General features: G+C 40.7%; 1 protein-coding gene across 2 annotated transcripts in view; it reads left to right on the top strand.

The window, feature by feature from the left end:
- The window catches only part of MXRA5 (matrix-remodelling associated 5), a 17461-nt gene extending 5058 nt beyond the window's left edge, over nt 1-12403 (top strand). Inside the window, exons 4-6 of one of the 2 annotated variants that reach the window (XM_009889446.1) lie at nt 1002-6017; nt 7265-8165; nt 9702-12403. In XM_009889446.1, the coding sequence (XP_009887748.1) occupies nt 1002-6017; nt 7265-8165; nt 9702-11613 (7829 nt within the window). In that variant the 3' untranslated portion in view covers nt 11614-12403. Of the gene's footprint in view, nt 1-1001; nt 6018-7264; nt 8166-9701 lie in introns of those variants that run through there. The other variant, XM_009889448.1, reaches the window with a different exon arrangement.
- Nucleotides 12404-14760: the final 2357 nt, after the last annotated feature.

The following is a 14760-nucleotide window of genomic DNA, read 5'->3' as shown; positions in this document are numbered from 1 at the left end:
CTCTTTCCCCTTCTCCTAGCATTGTGCCTTATAACCCACCCATATATTGTTTGTTCATTCAAAGATCCCTCACTCCTCAGGAGTGTTTAGCATGATGCTTATTCTTAGAATAACTGGAACACATTTTGTTTACAACATGTTTCCAAACTAAATATGTAAAACAACATCTGATGTTCTAGTGAGCAGAACAATGTAATAAATATATGACTTTATTTTGGAGACCAGAGTCTTTCTGGCATTGATAGAAAAGAGGAGTCAAGACTATGATTTCCCGTTTTAGCAATCTTACTCTGGTTTAGTTTATATTTTATCATTACAGAGTTTACAGTTATTTCAGAGGTCAGGCAAGAAGTGCCACTTTTTTTTTTTTTTTTTTTTTTTTTTTTTTTTTGCTGCTGACAAATAGCTTGCAAGTGCAGGAGCTAGTCAGCAGATTTTGGTACCTACAGTAGAATGTTTTGTGTATTGCCAGTACTGCTGTTAATGAATAGAGAAAAATAAAAAGCTTCCTGGATTATTTAATGAGGAAGGCCAGAATTTCTCAGGTAAACACTGCATTTGTGAAAGCTGAGAGGACCCAGTCCTCTGCCCATTAGATCCACAAGTCAGATGGGTAGGCTGTCAATGCACAGATGCAGACTTTTTGACATGGCATAGCTTATTACTCACTTGTAAAATGTTGCTCTGAACACTTCAGTTTCTAGGCATTTTATTCAAAGGCAGCGAATCTAATTTTCAGAAGGATGGAGTATTCAATCCTCTCATTAATGTCAGAAGAAACTGTGGTCAGTTTGAGAATCAGGCGCTCGTTCGACTGTGAAAACAAGGAGGTGCTATTTTAAAAGCCTTGTCTTGTGTGGGATGTGCCATAATGTGTTCCTCATGCAGTCCATTTCCCACTTTTGAGAGTTCTCTAACTCTAGAACAGAGTTAACAGAGTTCTTCAGCTTACCTATCTTTTGTTTTCCCTTTTTTTTTTCCTTTCTTTTTTTATCTTGCAGGTGTCTTAAAATGCAAAAAGGACAAAGCCTATGAAGGGGGACAGCTCTGTCCTAAGTGCAGCAGCCCAAAACAGCTGCAGAAAGAAGACATTCAAAACTTGAAAGATATTTCCTGTCGGAAACCTGTCATTCAGTCCTCACTGAGGCAGAATAGCAGCACTCAAGATGAAGAAGATGGTGACAGTTATGAAATCCCTCTGGAAGAGCTTCAGTCCTCTCCATGGAACATTACTCTAAATATGACTGATGAGCATGGCAATGTAGTCCACCTGAAATGTGAAATCAAAAAACCAACAGGCTCTACCAAAATTCAGTGGAATCAAATCCAGACTCAGGAGATTGATATAAATGCTACAATTTCACTAGATTTTGAATGCCCAATGAATCGAGAAAACTATGAAAAATTATGGAAGCTAATAGCTTATTACAGTGAAGTACCTGTCAAATTAGAGAGGGAACTTATGCTCAGCAAAGAGCCTAAAATAAGCTATCGGTACAGGCAAGGCTCAGATTATGATGCTCTTTACTACACAGGTGTAAAAGCTCAAATACTGGCTGAGCCTTCCTGGGTGATGCAACCGCTTATAAATATCCAATTAAACAGGCGCCAGAGTACAGGGAAAAAAGTGGTGCTATCTTTTTCTACCGTGTTTTCTCAGACAATTCGTACCAAAGACACCGGGCACCAGAGAAACTGGGTAATGATAGAGCAAAACCAGAGCACGAGGGCAGCGCAGAGTGTGGTGGAAGGGTCAGAGTGTCAGCTGAGCTGCAATGTGAAAGCCTCTGAGAGCCCCTCAGTTCAGTGGCTCTTTCCAGATGGGACGAAACTGCAGGCACCATTTCATCAGAAAGACAGCAGGTTTTCCATTCTCAGTAGCGGCCAGCTAACAATCAAAGCAGTGAGTTACACTGATGGTGGTTTGTACCACTGTGTTGCCCAAGTGAGAGATGATGTGGACATAATGGCTTACAGACTTCTAGTGCAACCTCCAGCTACTCAGGTAGCTGATTCAGATGTAGTGAGAGTTGAAAAAAATGTTGGAGATCCAATAGTTTTGCCATGCAATGCAGTTGCCATCCCAGAGCCACAGCTGAGCTGGATTCTTCCAAACAGCCAGGTCCTTAATGATTTGTCGAACTCTTCAAAAGGATATATGTTGGACAATGGTACTTTGCTTATTCCAAAAAGCCACGTCAGTGATAGTGGCCATTACAGATGTGTGGCTGTCAATCGGCAGGGATCAGACCAGTTTGTTGTAAGGGTCACCGTAAATAAAATGGTGTCTGACAGGTCATTTAAAAGGGTAAAACTAAAAAAGCGCCCAGGCTCAAAAAGTTTGTCAAAGACAAGAGGGCGGGTCATAGATGATGCAGAGGGATCAGGGGCAGGAGGGGTCGGTGAGTTCCCACGAAGAAAGAACCACCTGAAAGACCGGGAAATATCCTTTAAACAAAAAAGTGATCAGGTGCCAGAGGCTCAAATTAAAAAGGGGAAGAAAGCCAGAAGGAAGATGAAAATCTGGAAAAGTACTGATAGAACCCAAGACAGCAATGTTGCAGAAGGCCGGAGAGTATTCGAATCTCGAAGGAGAATTAATATGGCAAGCAAGCAGATTAATCCGCAGCATTGGGCTGACATTTTGGCAAAGGTCCGTGGGAAGAATCTTCTTAAAACAACAACAGCTACAGCCATTTCTTTAACAACTGCACTGCCATCAGTCCTGCAGAAAACTACTCCAGTCCCTCATCCAGTAGCCAGCCCTCCACCTTCAGAGACAGCACCTGACGGGGTAGATTCCTCTGCTGATGCGTCACCTGTAGGTGAAGATGAGCCATTCTCAGTCACTGTTTCCCAGAACACTAAAGCATTTTCAGTCCAGTCCATATTAGCAAGGTCAGAAACTGAACCCTTCTCCGACCACAGGGCTTCAGAAACACCTGCAAGTATATACTCTGTAGAAATCCCTGCATCGGGTCCATATTCTACTCCAGTCTCTGAAACTATGCTGCCACAAGGCCAGCAGCATCTTGATGTCAGGACTGGGGATTCAGTTGTAGTCAAAGAAAATACCCATGCTCTCACTGAAGAACCTCTAACTAGAAAAACTGTAACAAACTTTCCTAATATTCAGAGCAGCTCATTCACAGTGGAAAATGTAGATAGAAGTATATCTTCTACATCAGAGGAAAATTCTGCTTTTGCTGAGCTACCACTTGATGCTACTGTCCTAGCTGAATCTCAGAGTGTGGATCTTGATAGCATCTTGGAGACAAGTGTGAAGTTAAATGAAGTGCACCCGACGAATGTTGACACCCTAGTTTTAACACCTTCTCAGCTGGATGAGATCATCCCAGTAGACTCTGTAGGCTCTACTACCATGTCTTCATCTGTTTCTCCATTTGTTACAGAAAAGAGCAATGACTTGATGCACCAGCACAAAGAACTATCCACAGATCAGACAAAAATGGCAGACTTAAGTACAAGCTTTATAGCTGTCACACCCATCTGGGTTCAGAGCAAGGAAGAACCTGAGACTCACAGAAATACTCAAGAAAGCACGTCCAGCAGTTATGCAGAGAGTTTTCAGGGAGGTGAACGCAAAGACCTGGTTACTCCAAAACCAGATGCCAGATTCATTTTCCCAAGTACCAATGCTCTTCATAAAACAGCAGGGGGGATAAAAACTACTTCTTCCATCAGTAGATTGACCACTGTGGCCACAACAACAACTCCCTATAGAAAGACCATGCCTTCACTTGTTACTCAGCGTGCTAGAAAAAGGCCGTATGGGAGAAGGAGATTGAGGCCAAACAGAATCCGACAAAGACCAAAGCCTTTACCCCCTGTTTTAACCACGAAGGCAATGCCTATCATGCCAAGGACACCTGAAGTTGAAGCTGTGACCAAAACTTCTGCTGCAACTCTTGAAAGTCCTGATCTTAAAAACGATGTCAAAATACAGGCTAAGGAAGAGGAGCATGTGGAATACACTCCTTCATTAGTTACTGATCCGGTTGTCTTTGAGAAAATTACCAAAATCAGAGAGGTGGTCACAACTTCCTTCTTTAGGCCTACTGCTTCTCCACCTGGAGAAAAACGTGTGACACACTCTACTGCTTGTGAAACCTCAGCACTTCCAGTGACTGCACCTATCACAATTTTATCATCATATGTTGTACATGATGCAATTCCCACGAAAGAGTCAAGTGCACCTCTGAAACCAGAGCAAAGTGAAGTCCCAACATACCACTCATTAGACAATATATCTGAGGAGAAGGGCATTAAAGCAGATTCTAAAACGATGGATAGCGAGGCAGAACAATCAAGCACAACAACTTCTCCTGAGCATACGAACAGCTTGATACTATCTACAAAACCAGCATCTCAAGAAGAGCCTGTCCTATTTGACTCCGAAGTTGTGGTTAATGAAAAAACCTCTGGAACATTCCAGCCGATATATCCCACTATGACTGACTTAAGTATTCCTGTTGGCACGGTGGAAGTTTTTAAGGACCTCTCAGTTTCAAAGGAGCCCTGGAAGCCCACAGTACCTTTAGAAACACCAGCAATAACCGAGCCACCTCAGCCATATGAGATAATTACTTTATCCTCATCCTTCAGCATGACAGAAACTCAGACTTTTCCACTTAGAGAAACAAAGAAATCTGCTGCTTCTCAGACTGAGACAAAGCCATCTTCCTTGGATAAAAATGAAGCTATGTCACATATAGTTCATCATGATCCCACTTTGCAGACAACTGAAAAGCCTCCAACGACATCCACTGCCTTTATTCCATTTATAAAACTTGCCACTCTTCCCCCTTCCATTTCAAGCACTTCACATCCTTTCCTTCATTCTACCAGCAAGGAAAGTAATGCCTTCAATGAAGAAAGGTTCCCAGAAGCAAAGCAAGTTGAAGCAGATGGTGACAAAATGGTAGTTAGCTCAAGACAGAATTTACACCCTACTACTTCCACTAGCCAGAACAGGATTAGCATACAGTCAAAAGAGGAGCAATTCAAAGAGATGTATGGCAGTAGGTCGAACAACAGTTTACTGCTAAATCCAAACCTTCCCCATCCACCCGCTGGAATGATACCAAGCCTGAAACAAAGACTGACTGTTGTGCCTCCAAAGCATGTTCCAGTAAGAGGCACAGTGAAGCCTCCGTATATTGTAACACAAGGTTCATTTCGCTATTTTATAACACAACAGCCTCTTCACTACACAAACAAACCAGAGATAACAGCGTATGCGGCACATACCATCCAGGACAAAAAGTCTTTTGCCTCTCAGAGAGAAACAACTGCCCCAACACAAGCTTCTCCATTTCACAAAACAAATCCATTCACTGCAAGCAAGTTCGGTAATCAGGGTCAGAACAGGTACAATATTAATTCAAGATTTTTTGGAAATAACTATGTTCCAGATAACAGAGGCACAGCAGGGAGACTACCAAGTCAAGGGGTTCCCTATTATCCCAGTTCCAGAATTCCATTCCTTTTTAACAGAACAAGGATATTCCCTCACTTAAGTGTGCATCCTAAACCAGTGGTCCCTAGTCAACTAATCCCAAAAGACACAAATGAGAAGAACGTTGCCCAGGTCTCCCCGACTAGAATTACAGTGCAGAAAGCAACAGCTATTCCAGTGCCTCCAATGCCACAGACAACAACCACCACATCACCACCACCAGCGATTTTGAAGATTACCGCTCCAGCCTTTCTCTCTCAGCGCACAAAACCACAGACATCCACTACAGTTCATCCTTTTAAAAATGGCCATCATCGTCATCAAAAAGTTCCATCTGTGCCTTATGTGGGAGGCATTTTGCCACACAATTCAACTGCAATTCAATCTTCCACTAATTTTGGGATACATGGAGAAAGACCTAAAATTATCTCAAGAGCGTCTCAGAGCATATCAATCCTTGCTGAAACAGATGCTTTTATCCCTTGTGATGCAGTAGGGGAACCCAAGCCTTTTATTACTTGGACAAAAGTCTCTACAGGTAAGACAGAGAAAAATGTGTTCTTCTACACGTTTTTATAAGGGTACAAATACTTGGGTTGTAGCATAGAAATGTGGCATGATTGCAGGAATAGTCCAAAACACTGAAGAATAATTTCTGTCTCTTTTAATCATTGTAGATAAAATGCGACTAATTGCAACTAATCGTTAGAGGTAAAAATAACTTTCCAGTATTTCTTGTAGTAAAAGAAAACCTCTACCATTTAATGAGTTTATTTTTTGAGGGGGGAACAGCAGCAAACTCTGATTATTCACAGCAGTTAGAATTTGTGATGATGACACTTAGAATCATAGAATCATAGAATTGTCTAGGTTGGAAGGGACCTTAAAAGTCATCAAGTCCAACCATCAACCTAACACTGCCAAAACCACCACCAAACCATGTCTCTCAGCACCACATCTACCTGTCTTTTAAATACCTCCAGGGATGGTGACTCAACCACTTCCCTGGACAGCCTGTTCCAATGCTTGATAACCTTTTCAGTGAAGAAATTTTTCCTAATACCCAATCTAAACCTCCTCTGGTGTAACTTGAGGCCATTTCCTCTTGTCCTATCACTTGTTACTTGGGAGAAGAGGTTGACCCCCACCTCACTACAACCTCGTTTCAGGTAGTTGTAGAGAGCGATAAGGTCTCCCCTCAGCCTCCTTTTCTCCAGGCTAAACAGCCCCAGTTCCGTCAGTTGTTTCTCATAAGACTTGTCCTCCAGACCCCTCACCAACTTTGTTGCCCTTCTCTGGATGCGCTCCAGAACCTCAATGTCTTTCTCGTAGTGAGGGGCCCAAAAGTGAACTCAGTATTCAAGGTGGGGGCTCACCAGTGCCAAGTACAGAGGGACAATCACTTCCCTAGTCCTGCTCACCACACTATTCCTGGTACAAGCAATACTTGTGAGTATGGGTTTGTTAACATTGCTGCCTTAAATATCGATGTGTGTGTCATCTCCATTAGCAAAAGGAAAAGAGAAATTACATAAAGATTTAAGAGGAATCCTGAAGCATAAAGCCCTTAAAAGTTCCTACACTGTACAAGCTTGCAAGCTAGTATGGTTAGTTCTGCAATTGAAACAAAGGCTAATTTGAGCTATGGAGATTATCTGAAGATCCATCTGAAGTTATAGTTGGCATTAAGTAAATCTAAAATCTTACATAAGAATTTTTCAATGCAGTGATGTATGTCTTAAACCCTTTGACTTTCCATTTCTTTCTTTCCTCTCACCTTCCCAGGAGCTCTAATGACAGCCAATACCAGGTTACAAAGGTTTGAAGTCTGGAAAAACGGTACCCTCCTTATCCGAAATGTGCAACTTCAGGATCGTGGACAGTATTTGTGCACAGCTCAGAACCTGCATGGCATAGATAAAATGATTATTGTGCTCACAGTTGTAGCCCACCAGCCCAAAATTTTACTTTCCCGCTATCGAGATGTCACGGTCTATTTTGGAGAGACCATAGCAATTGAATGTCAGGCTAGTGGGACTCCAAGCCCACATATTTCATGGATTTTCCCAGATAGGAAGATTGTGCAGACAGTCACCACCACAGAAAGCAGGATAATGCTTCATGAAAATCGAACCTTGTCTATCAAGCAAGCAACTTTTTCAGACCGAGGAGTTTACAAATGTGTGGCAAGCAATGCCGCAGGAGCTGACAGCATTGCAGTGAGGCTGCACATTGCAGCCTTACCCCCCATCATCCAGCAGGATAAGCAAGAGAACATTTCCTTACCCCTTGGTAGCAGTATTAACATCCACTGCACTGCCAAAGCAGCACCTTCTCCCAGCATCCGCTGGGTGGTCTTTGATGGCACACACATCCGACCTTCTCAGTTTGTCAATGGGAATTTATTTGTTTTTCCCAATGGAACTCTTTATATTCGCAACGTCTCCCCCAAGGACAGTGGGACCTACGAGTGCATTGCTGCTAACATGGTGGGAGCTGCCAGGAGAACAATACAACTCCATGTGAAGAAGCATGCATCTAATGCTAAGATCACCGGGAGCTCTCCTCAGAGGACAGATGTAACATACGGCAGCATCCTGCGTCTGGACTGTAGTGCTTCTGGTGACCCCTGGCCTCGCATATTATGGAGGTTGCCTTCCAAAAGGATGATTGATTCCCTACACAGGTAAATTGCTGTTTGAGGTGTCACAGCTAAATTACTGTTTAGATGAACTAGACAAAAGACCATTCATATCTGTACAGGTCTCATTCTTGACTTCTGTGAGTTTTGAATGGGGACCCCAATCCTTAAGGAAGAATTTAAAATTGCATCAAAAGATAGCCAAATCATAACTTAGTGTAATTTTCACAAAAACAATAGTACTCTTGAAAAGTCAGCTTCAGCTGTTTAGGATAAACTGCCACTATTTGTCTTTTACAGCCGCTCGTAAATGTAGTAAAAGGTCCAGTGGCAAAAGTTAAGATATACAACTTGTGTACTGCTTGTTCCAATGTGCCTAGTTTGCGTAGAGTTGCATAGGAGCCTGCTTTTCCCCAGGAGAAGTGGGATCACTGAATTTTGTTTGTGTGTTGTATAAATCATGATACGCTATAAATACAGGACAAAGAAATAATCTTATAATTATTTAAGTAAGCACGATCATTTTAACATCGTTGTATAAATAAATGTTACCTTGCAATAAGGTCTTTGCAAACCCAGTTGCATATAAATGCTTAAAACAATACCTTCTCCAGTAAAATACAACTTCTCCAAAACTACGATAACTCTTCTAAGATTTTGCTGAAAACATAATTTCTGCTCTATCAATTATTCATTACTCGCTCTTTGAGCACTATAGACAGACAAGAAACGTACTGAAATTAAAATGCACTTTTATCAGGAACTTTCTTGATAGCTGAATGTAGTCATCTTTTTTTCATACTGACAAAAAATATATTTAGGTAGCCTGTAGATAGCACAAAATCCAGAATTCATTTTATGCTACACAGTGATAGCAATAAAATACTGGTATTTTTCATTTTCCCTCATGATCTTTATGTGGGCTGTTTTTCAAATACAGCAGATCTTTGGGGAGAAAACTGGGGCTACTAAGGAAATAAGTTTTGACCACAACACACCAATTCCATAGTGAAGTGGAGAGGAAAAACAGCTTTTGAGCACCTTGAAAATATTTTTTTTCCATATTTCAAAGCTTAGCAATATTTTGCGTCTTTGTAATCATTCTAAGGATTACCTGAGGCCAGATGAAGTAGCTCCTCTTGACTTGTTTTTAGCTGAGGACCCAAGTGCCAGACTCTATATTTATGGTCCGTCACCTATACATGTGTGGTGTATATCATTCAGAGATCCTGTATTTGAATGTTACAGAGCACTGCACGTGTAGTCAGAAGAGTAAAAAATGCCACCATTTGGTATTTAATGGTTGTTTAATATGTCAAATACACCATTATAGCCATTGAATGTAACAGAGTAGAACTGCTTGGTTACAAGTGAGTAGAATTACTTATTTTCCATTTGCTTTTTGGTGGAGAAAATCTTGGACATTTCAGACCATCTAATTATCTAACAATAGCAGTGCCGCTCTCCTTTTTTTCAGTATTGTTGAGTTATTGGGATTTTTCCCCCAGCTTTCACTCAATAATTAATACCTAAAATGTGATTTTGCAGCTCATGTTCTGTTCTTTTTTTCTTTCTTTACAGTAGCTTGGAGACTAGAATCAAAGTATTCAGCAATGGGACTTTGGTTGTCCATTCAGTTACAGATAAAGATGCAGGAGACTATTTGTGTGTGGCCCGCAATAAGATCGGGGATGACTACGTGGTCCTCAAAGTGAACGTGATGATGAAACCAGCAAAAATAGAACATAAGAATGAGAATAACCACAAGGTCAAGTACGGAGGGGACCTGAAAGTTGACTGTGTAGCCACGGGTCTGCCAAATCCTGAGATCTCCTGGGGTCTCCCAGATGGCAGCATGATCAATACCTTCATGCAGTCAGATGACAGCGGCAGCCGGACAAAGCGATACGTGGTCTTCAATAATGGAACCCTGTATTTCAATGATGTTGGACTGAGAGAGGAAGGGGACTACACCTGCTATGCTGAGAACCAGATTGGGAAGGATGAGATGAAAGTGCGGGTCAAAGTAGTGGCTGAGCCTGCAACTATCAAGAACAAAACATACGTCATTATTAATGTACCCTATGGTGACGTTGTGACAGTAGCATGTGAAGCCAAAGGAGAACCCACTCCCAAAGTGACTTGGCTCTCCCCAACAAACAGGCCCATTCCTGCCCTATCTGACAAATACCAGGTCTATAGGGATGGCACCCTCCTCATCCAAAAGGCCCAAAGATCTGACAGTGGTAACTATACTTGCGTGGTGCGGAACAGTGCCGGAGAAGATCGGAAAATCGTCTGGATCCATGTTAACGTTCAGCCTCCCAGAATCAATGGTCATCTCAGTGCAATAACATCTGTGAGGGAGTCAGCCATCAGGGATAGCCGGAAACTTATTGACTGCAAAGCTGAAGGCATCCCTGCTCCACGGGTCCTTTGGGCTTTTCCAGAAGGAGTAATCCTGCCAGCTCCCTACTATGGGAACAGAATCACCGTGCATCGCAATGGTACTTTGGACATCAGAGAGGTGAGGCAGACAGATGCGGTGCAGCTCATATGCATCGGACGGAATGAAGGAGGGGAAGCGAGACTGATTGTGCAGCTCCTCATCACAGACCAGGTGGAGAAACCTTCCTTCAAAGACCCTGTCAATGAAAGGATCACAGCCATTGCTGGGCACAGCATCAATCTGAACTGCTCTGTCCAGGGGAACCCCAAGCCCAGCACAAGGTGGATCCTTCCCAACGGCACTGAAGTGCTGAGTGGCAGCCGTCTGCACAGATTTTACCATAAGAGGGACGGCATCTTACACATCAGCAGCCTCTCTGCTGGGGATGCTGGGACTTACCGCTGTACAGCCAGAAACCCAGGAGGTTATGTGGAACGGGTAGTCTTCCTGAAGGTGGGACTCAGGCCAGAAATCAGCAACCAGTACAACAACCTGGTGAGCATCATCAATGGAGAAACTCTGCAGCTCCATTGCATCACCCAGCCAAACCAGCGGATGCAGATCTCCTGGACGCTGCCCAATGGGATGGTCCTGGATGCTCCCCAGGCTGTGGGTCGCTTCTCTCTGCTGGAGAATGGCTCACTGACAGTGCGCGAGGCTTCTGTATTTGACAGGGGCACTTACCTGTGCAAGGTGTCCACAGAGTATGGCACTTCTGTTATGAATGTGCCTGTCATCGTGATAGCCTATCCTCCCCGGATCACCAGTGAGCCAGCACCTGTCATCTATGCCAGGCCTGGAAATTCAGTAAAACTGAACTGCATGGCCATTGGGATTCCTAAAGCAGAAATAACATGGGAGCTTCCAGACAAATCACATCTGACAACAGGAGCTCAATCCCGTCTGTATGGAAACAAATTCCTCCACCCTCAGGGGTCATTAGTCATCCAGCAGCCTACTCAAAGGGATGCGGGCTTCTATAAATGCACTGCTAAAAATATACTAGGCAGTGATTCGAAAACAACCTACATACACATATTCTAACACTGCAACAGATGCCTTTGGCTGGATACTAGTGTTCAAGTCACTGCCAAGCGAGTGCAACAAGTAAAGTACTGTTGCAACAAAGCCAGGAAGGCTGAGGGCAGAAAAAAGCCCTATTTTCATGCAAAGTGTGTTGCTTTTGTACTCAATATGGTAGGATGTCCCTGCAATAAAAGGAGGCAGTAGACATACTGAAATTGAGGAGACTAACATGTTGGAAAAGGTCTTTAAATTGTTAAGACAGTGTAGTCTGGTTTTTCATGCTATCTAATAGCATCTGAGACCTAAAGTACTCTATTCTTGTCAATAGACCAAAGCTCTTCCTTGTTTTAACAAGCACCTTAAAAGTACCAAAGAAGTATTAACTGTTAATAAATGAGCTGCAGTGATAGAAGTGCTTTAGTAAAACATAATTTTCTTTATACCCTGCAGCGCTTTTACATAATCTAGCCTTATAGAATATGATTACTAACCTTTCTGTTCATTCTTCTATCAGCTCTTCAAAATCAAAGACTAACTTAGCAAATAAGAGTGATCTATTTTAATAAAAATACATGCAGACATTAGTTACCTTAACATATGAACAAACCTTTTCCAGCTACTAAGGATACTACAGTCAAATCATTCATTATATATTTTATATATATTTTTAAATCAGACTATGAGACTAGAAAGAGTAACAATGACCTTGGTCTCATTTTATAAATTATTGGTCTTTACAAGACTCTGATACATTACAGTGTTTTATAATATTAAGGTCAATATACTGTACATTTTATAATAAAAAATATTTTCCAAAAAACATATTCACTGTGTTTTTCATTTTGGTTTGAGAAAATGGGGAACTCCAAACACAGAGCATAAAGTTAAGTCAAAAAACAGAAGTAATTTAGTGTTATACATACTCTTTATCTTTCTAAACATGATTTCCTAATAAAACTTAACACTTCTGTTATGTATATTTCAGGATGCATTTACAAGTTCAATACTTTTTCTCCAATCAAGGATGGTTTATTGGATAGTGCATATAATTTTAGTAAAGGTTGTCAATTATGCTACTGAAATAATTGCTACAAAATGCTGAATATGCCCATGTTTCAACAAATGACTCCAATCAGAATTTTGCAAATGTTAACTCACCTTTAAAACATATGGATTCTCTGAGATACTCCTGAATTCTTATAGTTCTGATTGTTCATAAAACTTATGCTCACATTTTAGAATATGATGATAACAAAAGCTTTATTTTTATTTTCTCTATTGATTAAAACATGACAGAAAGTAATGTAAAGTGTTATTCTAATAGTTAAGTTTTGTAAAAACTGCAAACAAAAATTTCCTCAACCCCCAAAATTTATTCCGTTTAGGAAAATTTTAAGATGTTGCAAAATGCATATTTATCATCATGGTAAACAGAACTGAACTACTTGAAGTAAAAACTATTTGGTTAGAACAAGTGTGTTGAGTTAAACAACAAAGACATTGCTGAAGATACAAGGGGCATAATTTATGTGATAGCATGTTATATAAAACTTATTTTTTAAAAATCCAGTGCAAGCTAAAAAGGTGTGGTTTGTACACAAGCATTTATTAAAGTTGAAGTTGCCGGCCTAATTAAATAGCACTTAATTATATCTTAGTTTCTCTTTTATGCTTTAAGCCCTTGGGCCCTAAATCAGCAAATCAATGCTCAAGGTGAAGCATATGCCTGTCAGGGATGTAGCTGCTTCTGAGAGTAGCTAATGAAGAAAGCAACAAGTATTCAAGATTTGTAACTAGTTTATTCATGTGGTCTTTTCTAATCTGGCTATTTTCCTTGAACGAGTCACAGATTAGATATGTCTTTAGTTCCTTTACTTAATTTTAGCACTTTTAAAATATTGTAGTAGTTCTTGGAAAATGGTAATACAATTTTCCATAATAATACGAGTCTGAAGTCAGCATTTTAGCATTGGAGTAGGAGTCAAGCACTTTTATTCATTTGTCTGTCCAGTCTTCAGTTGACACTTACGTGAATTTAGAGGTATTCTTGGATGGTGAATGACTTCTATATATTTCCACTGAGCTGAAGTTTTTTAATGTTAAGGGAAGAAAATAGAATCCAAAATCAAACGTTTGATCTGTTAGGATCAAACAAAGCATCTGATAATGTTTTATTCATCAATCCAGAATTTCCACTGCTGCCAATGAAAGTTTTGGAGGCACAAGAAATGAAAGATCTGTCTCAAAACCTTTTCTTAATTCAAGTCGAGACTTGCATGCTTGCAAAATTCCCTCAAAATTGGACGTAACATTTTTTTTAATATGTTATAATTACCATGACATTTGCCTTTACTCCTTTTTATGAAAACATACTCCCAATGAGAGACCTATAAAATATAATTCTCTTCCAAAATAAATGTAACTACAGCTTAACAAATAGCATATGAAAACTTTTTTACACTTAAGCAGTGTTTGGCCATATGTCCTGTGTGTCTTATATTCTTTCTCTGCCAAGATATCAGTTGTCCAGAGTATCCATCTTGAGTTCCTTTTGTATAAATAAGGAAGTTCAAAGGGAAACCAAGTCTGTCCTAGGACTTCTATTCTTAGGCCTGAATCTACATGTCACGCTGTGTGCTGAATCATTCATGAAATGAAGGCACTCATAGGACTGTGAATTTAAATCCTAACTTCTTCCTTTATTTCCATGTAATTATCTGCAAGTTATGTTAAATAAATCAATGACAAATTTGCATTCCTTCAAGGACTCAACACTTCATTACTTTTCTTTTTTTTTTTTTTTCCCGAAAGTCTTCATTCATCTTTCAGACCAAGCAGGAGCCATGCATTCAAAGACAACGGAGCTTGTTCCTTTACTGATTTTGGGAGGTGCTGGGAAATGAAGTGCTTGCTCTTGGTTTGAGAAGGTTTCACAATTTTTACTTGATCAATCAAAGCAGGTCCTGGATGGTTTCCCTGGAAAGGAACGCTTGCCATTCCTTACTTTTTGCTTTGAAAATGGAGAAAAAAGATTTGTTTGACATCTTTTTTGGAGAAACAGAGTAACAAGATGTCTTGTTACAACTAAGTAGATTGCAAGTGGCTGGAGTTGTATATAAATTTTTTACTTTAGCCTTCACAAAAAGATGTTCGCTGTGACCATAT

Source organism: Charadrius vociferus, unplaced genomic scaffold (genome assembly GCF_000708025.1).
Source record: "Charadrius vociferus isolate BGI_N301 unplaced genomic scaffold, ASM70802v2 scaffold26, whole genome shotgun sequence".
NCBI lineage: Eukaryota > Metazoa > Chordata > Aves > Charadriiformes > Charadriidae > Charadrius > Charadrius vociferus.
The sequence above is the reverse complement of the archived record's forward strand: the minus strand, read 5'-3'. Positions and strand labels throughout refer to the sequence as shown.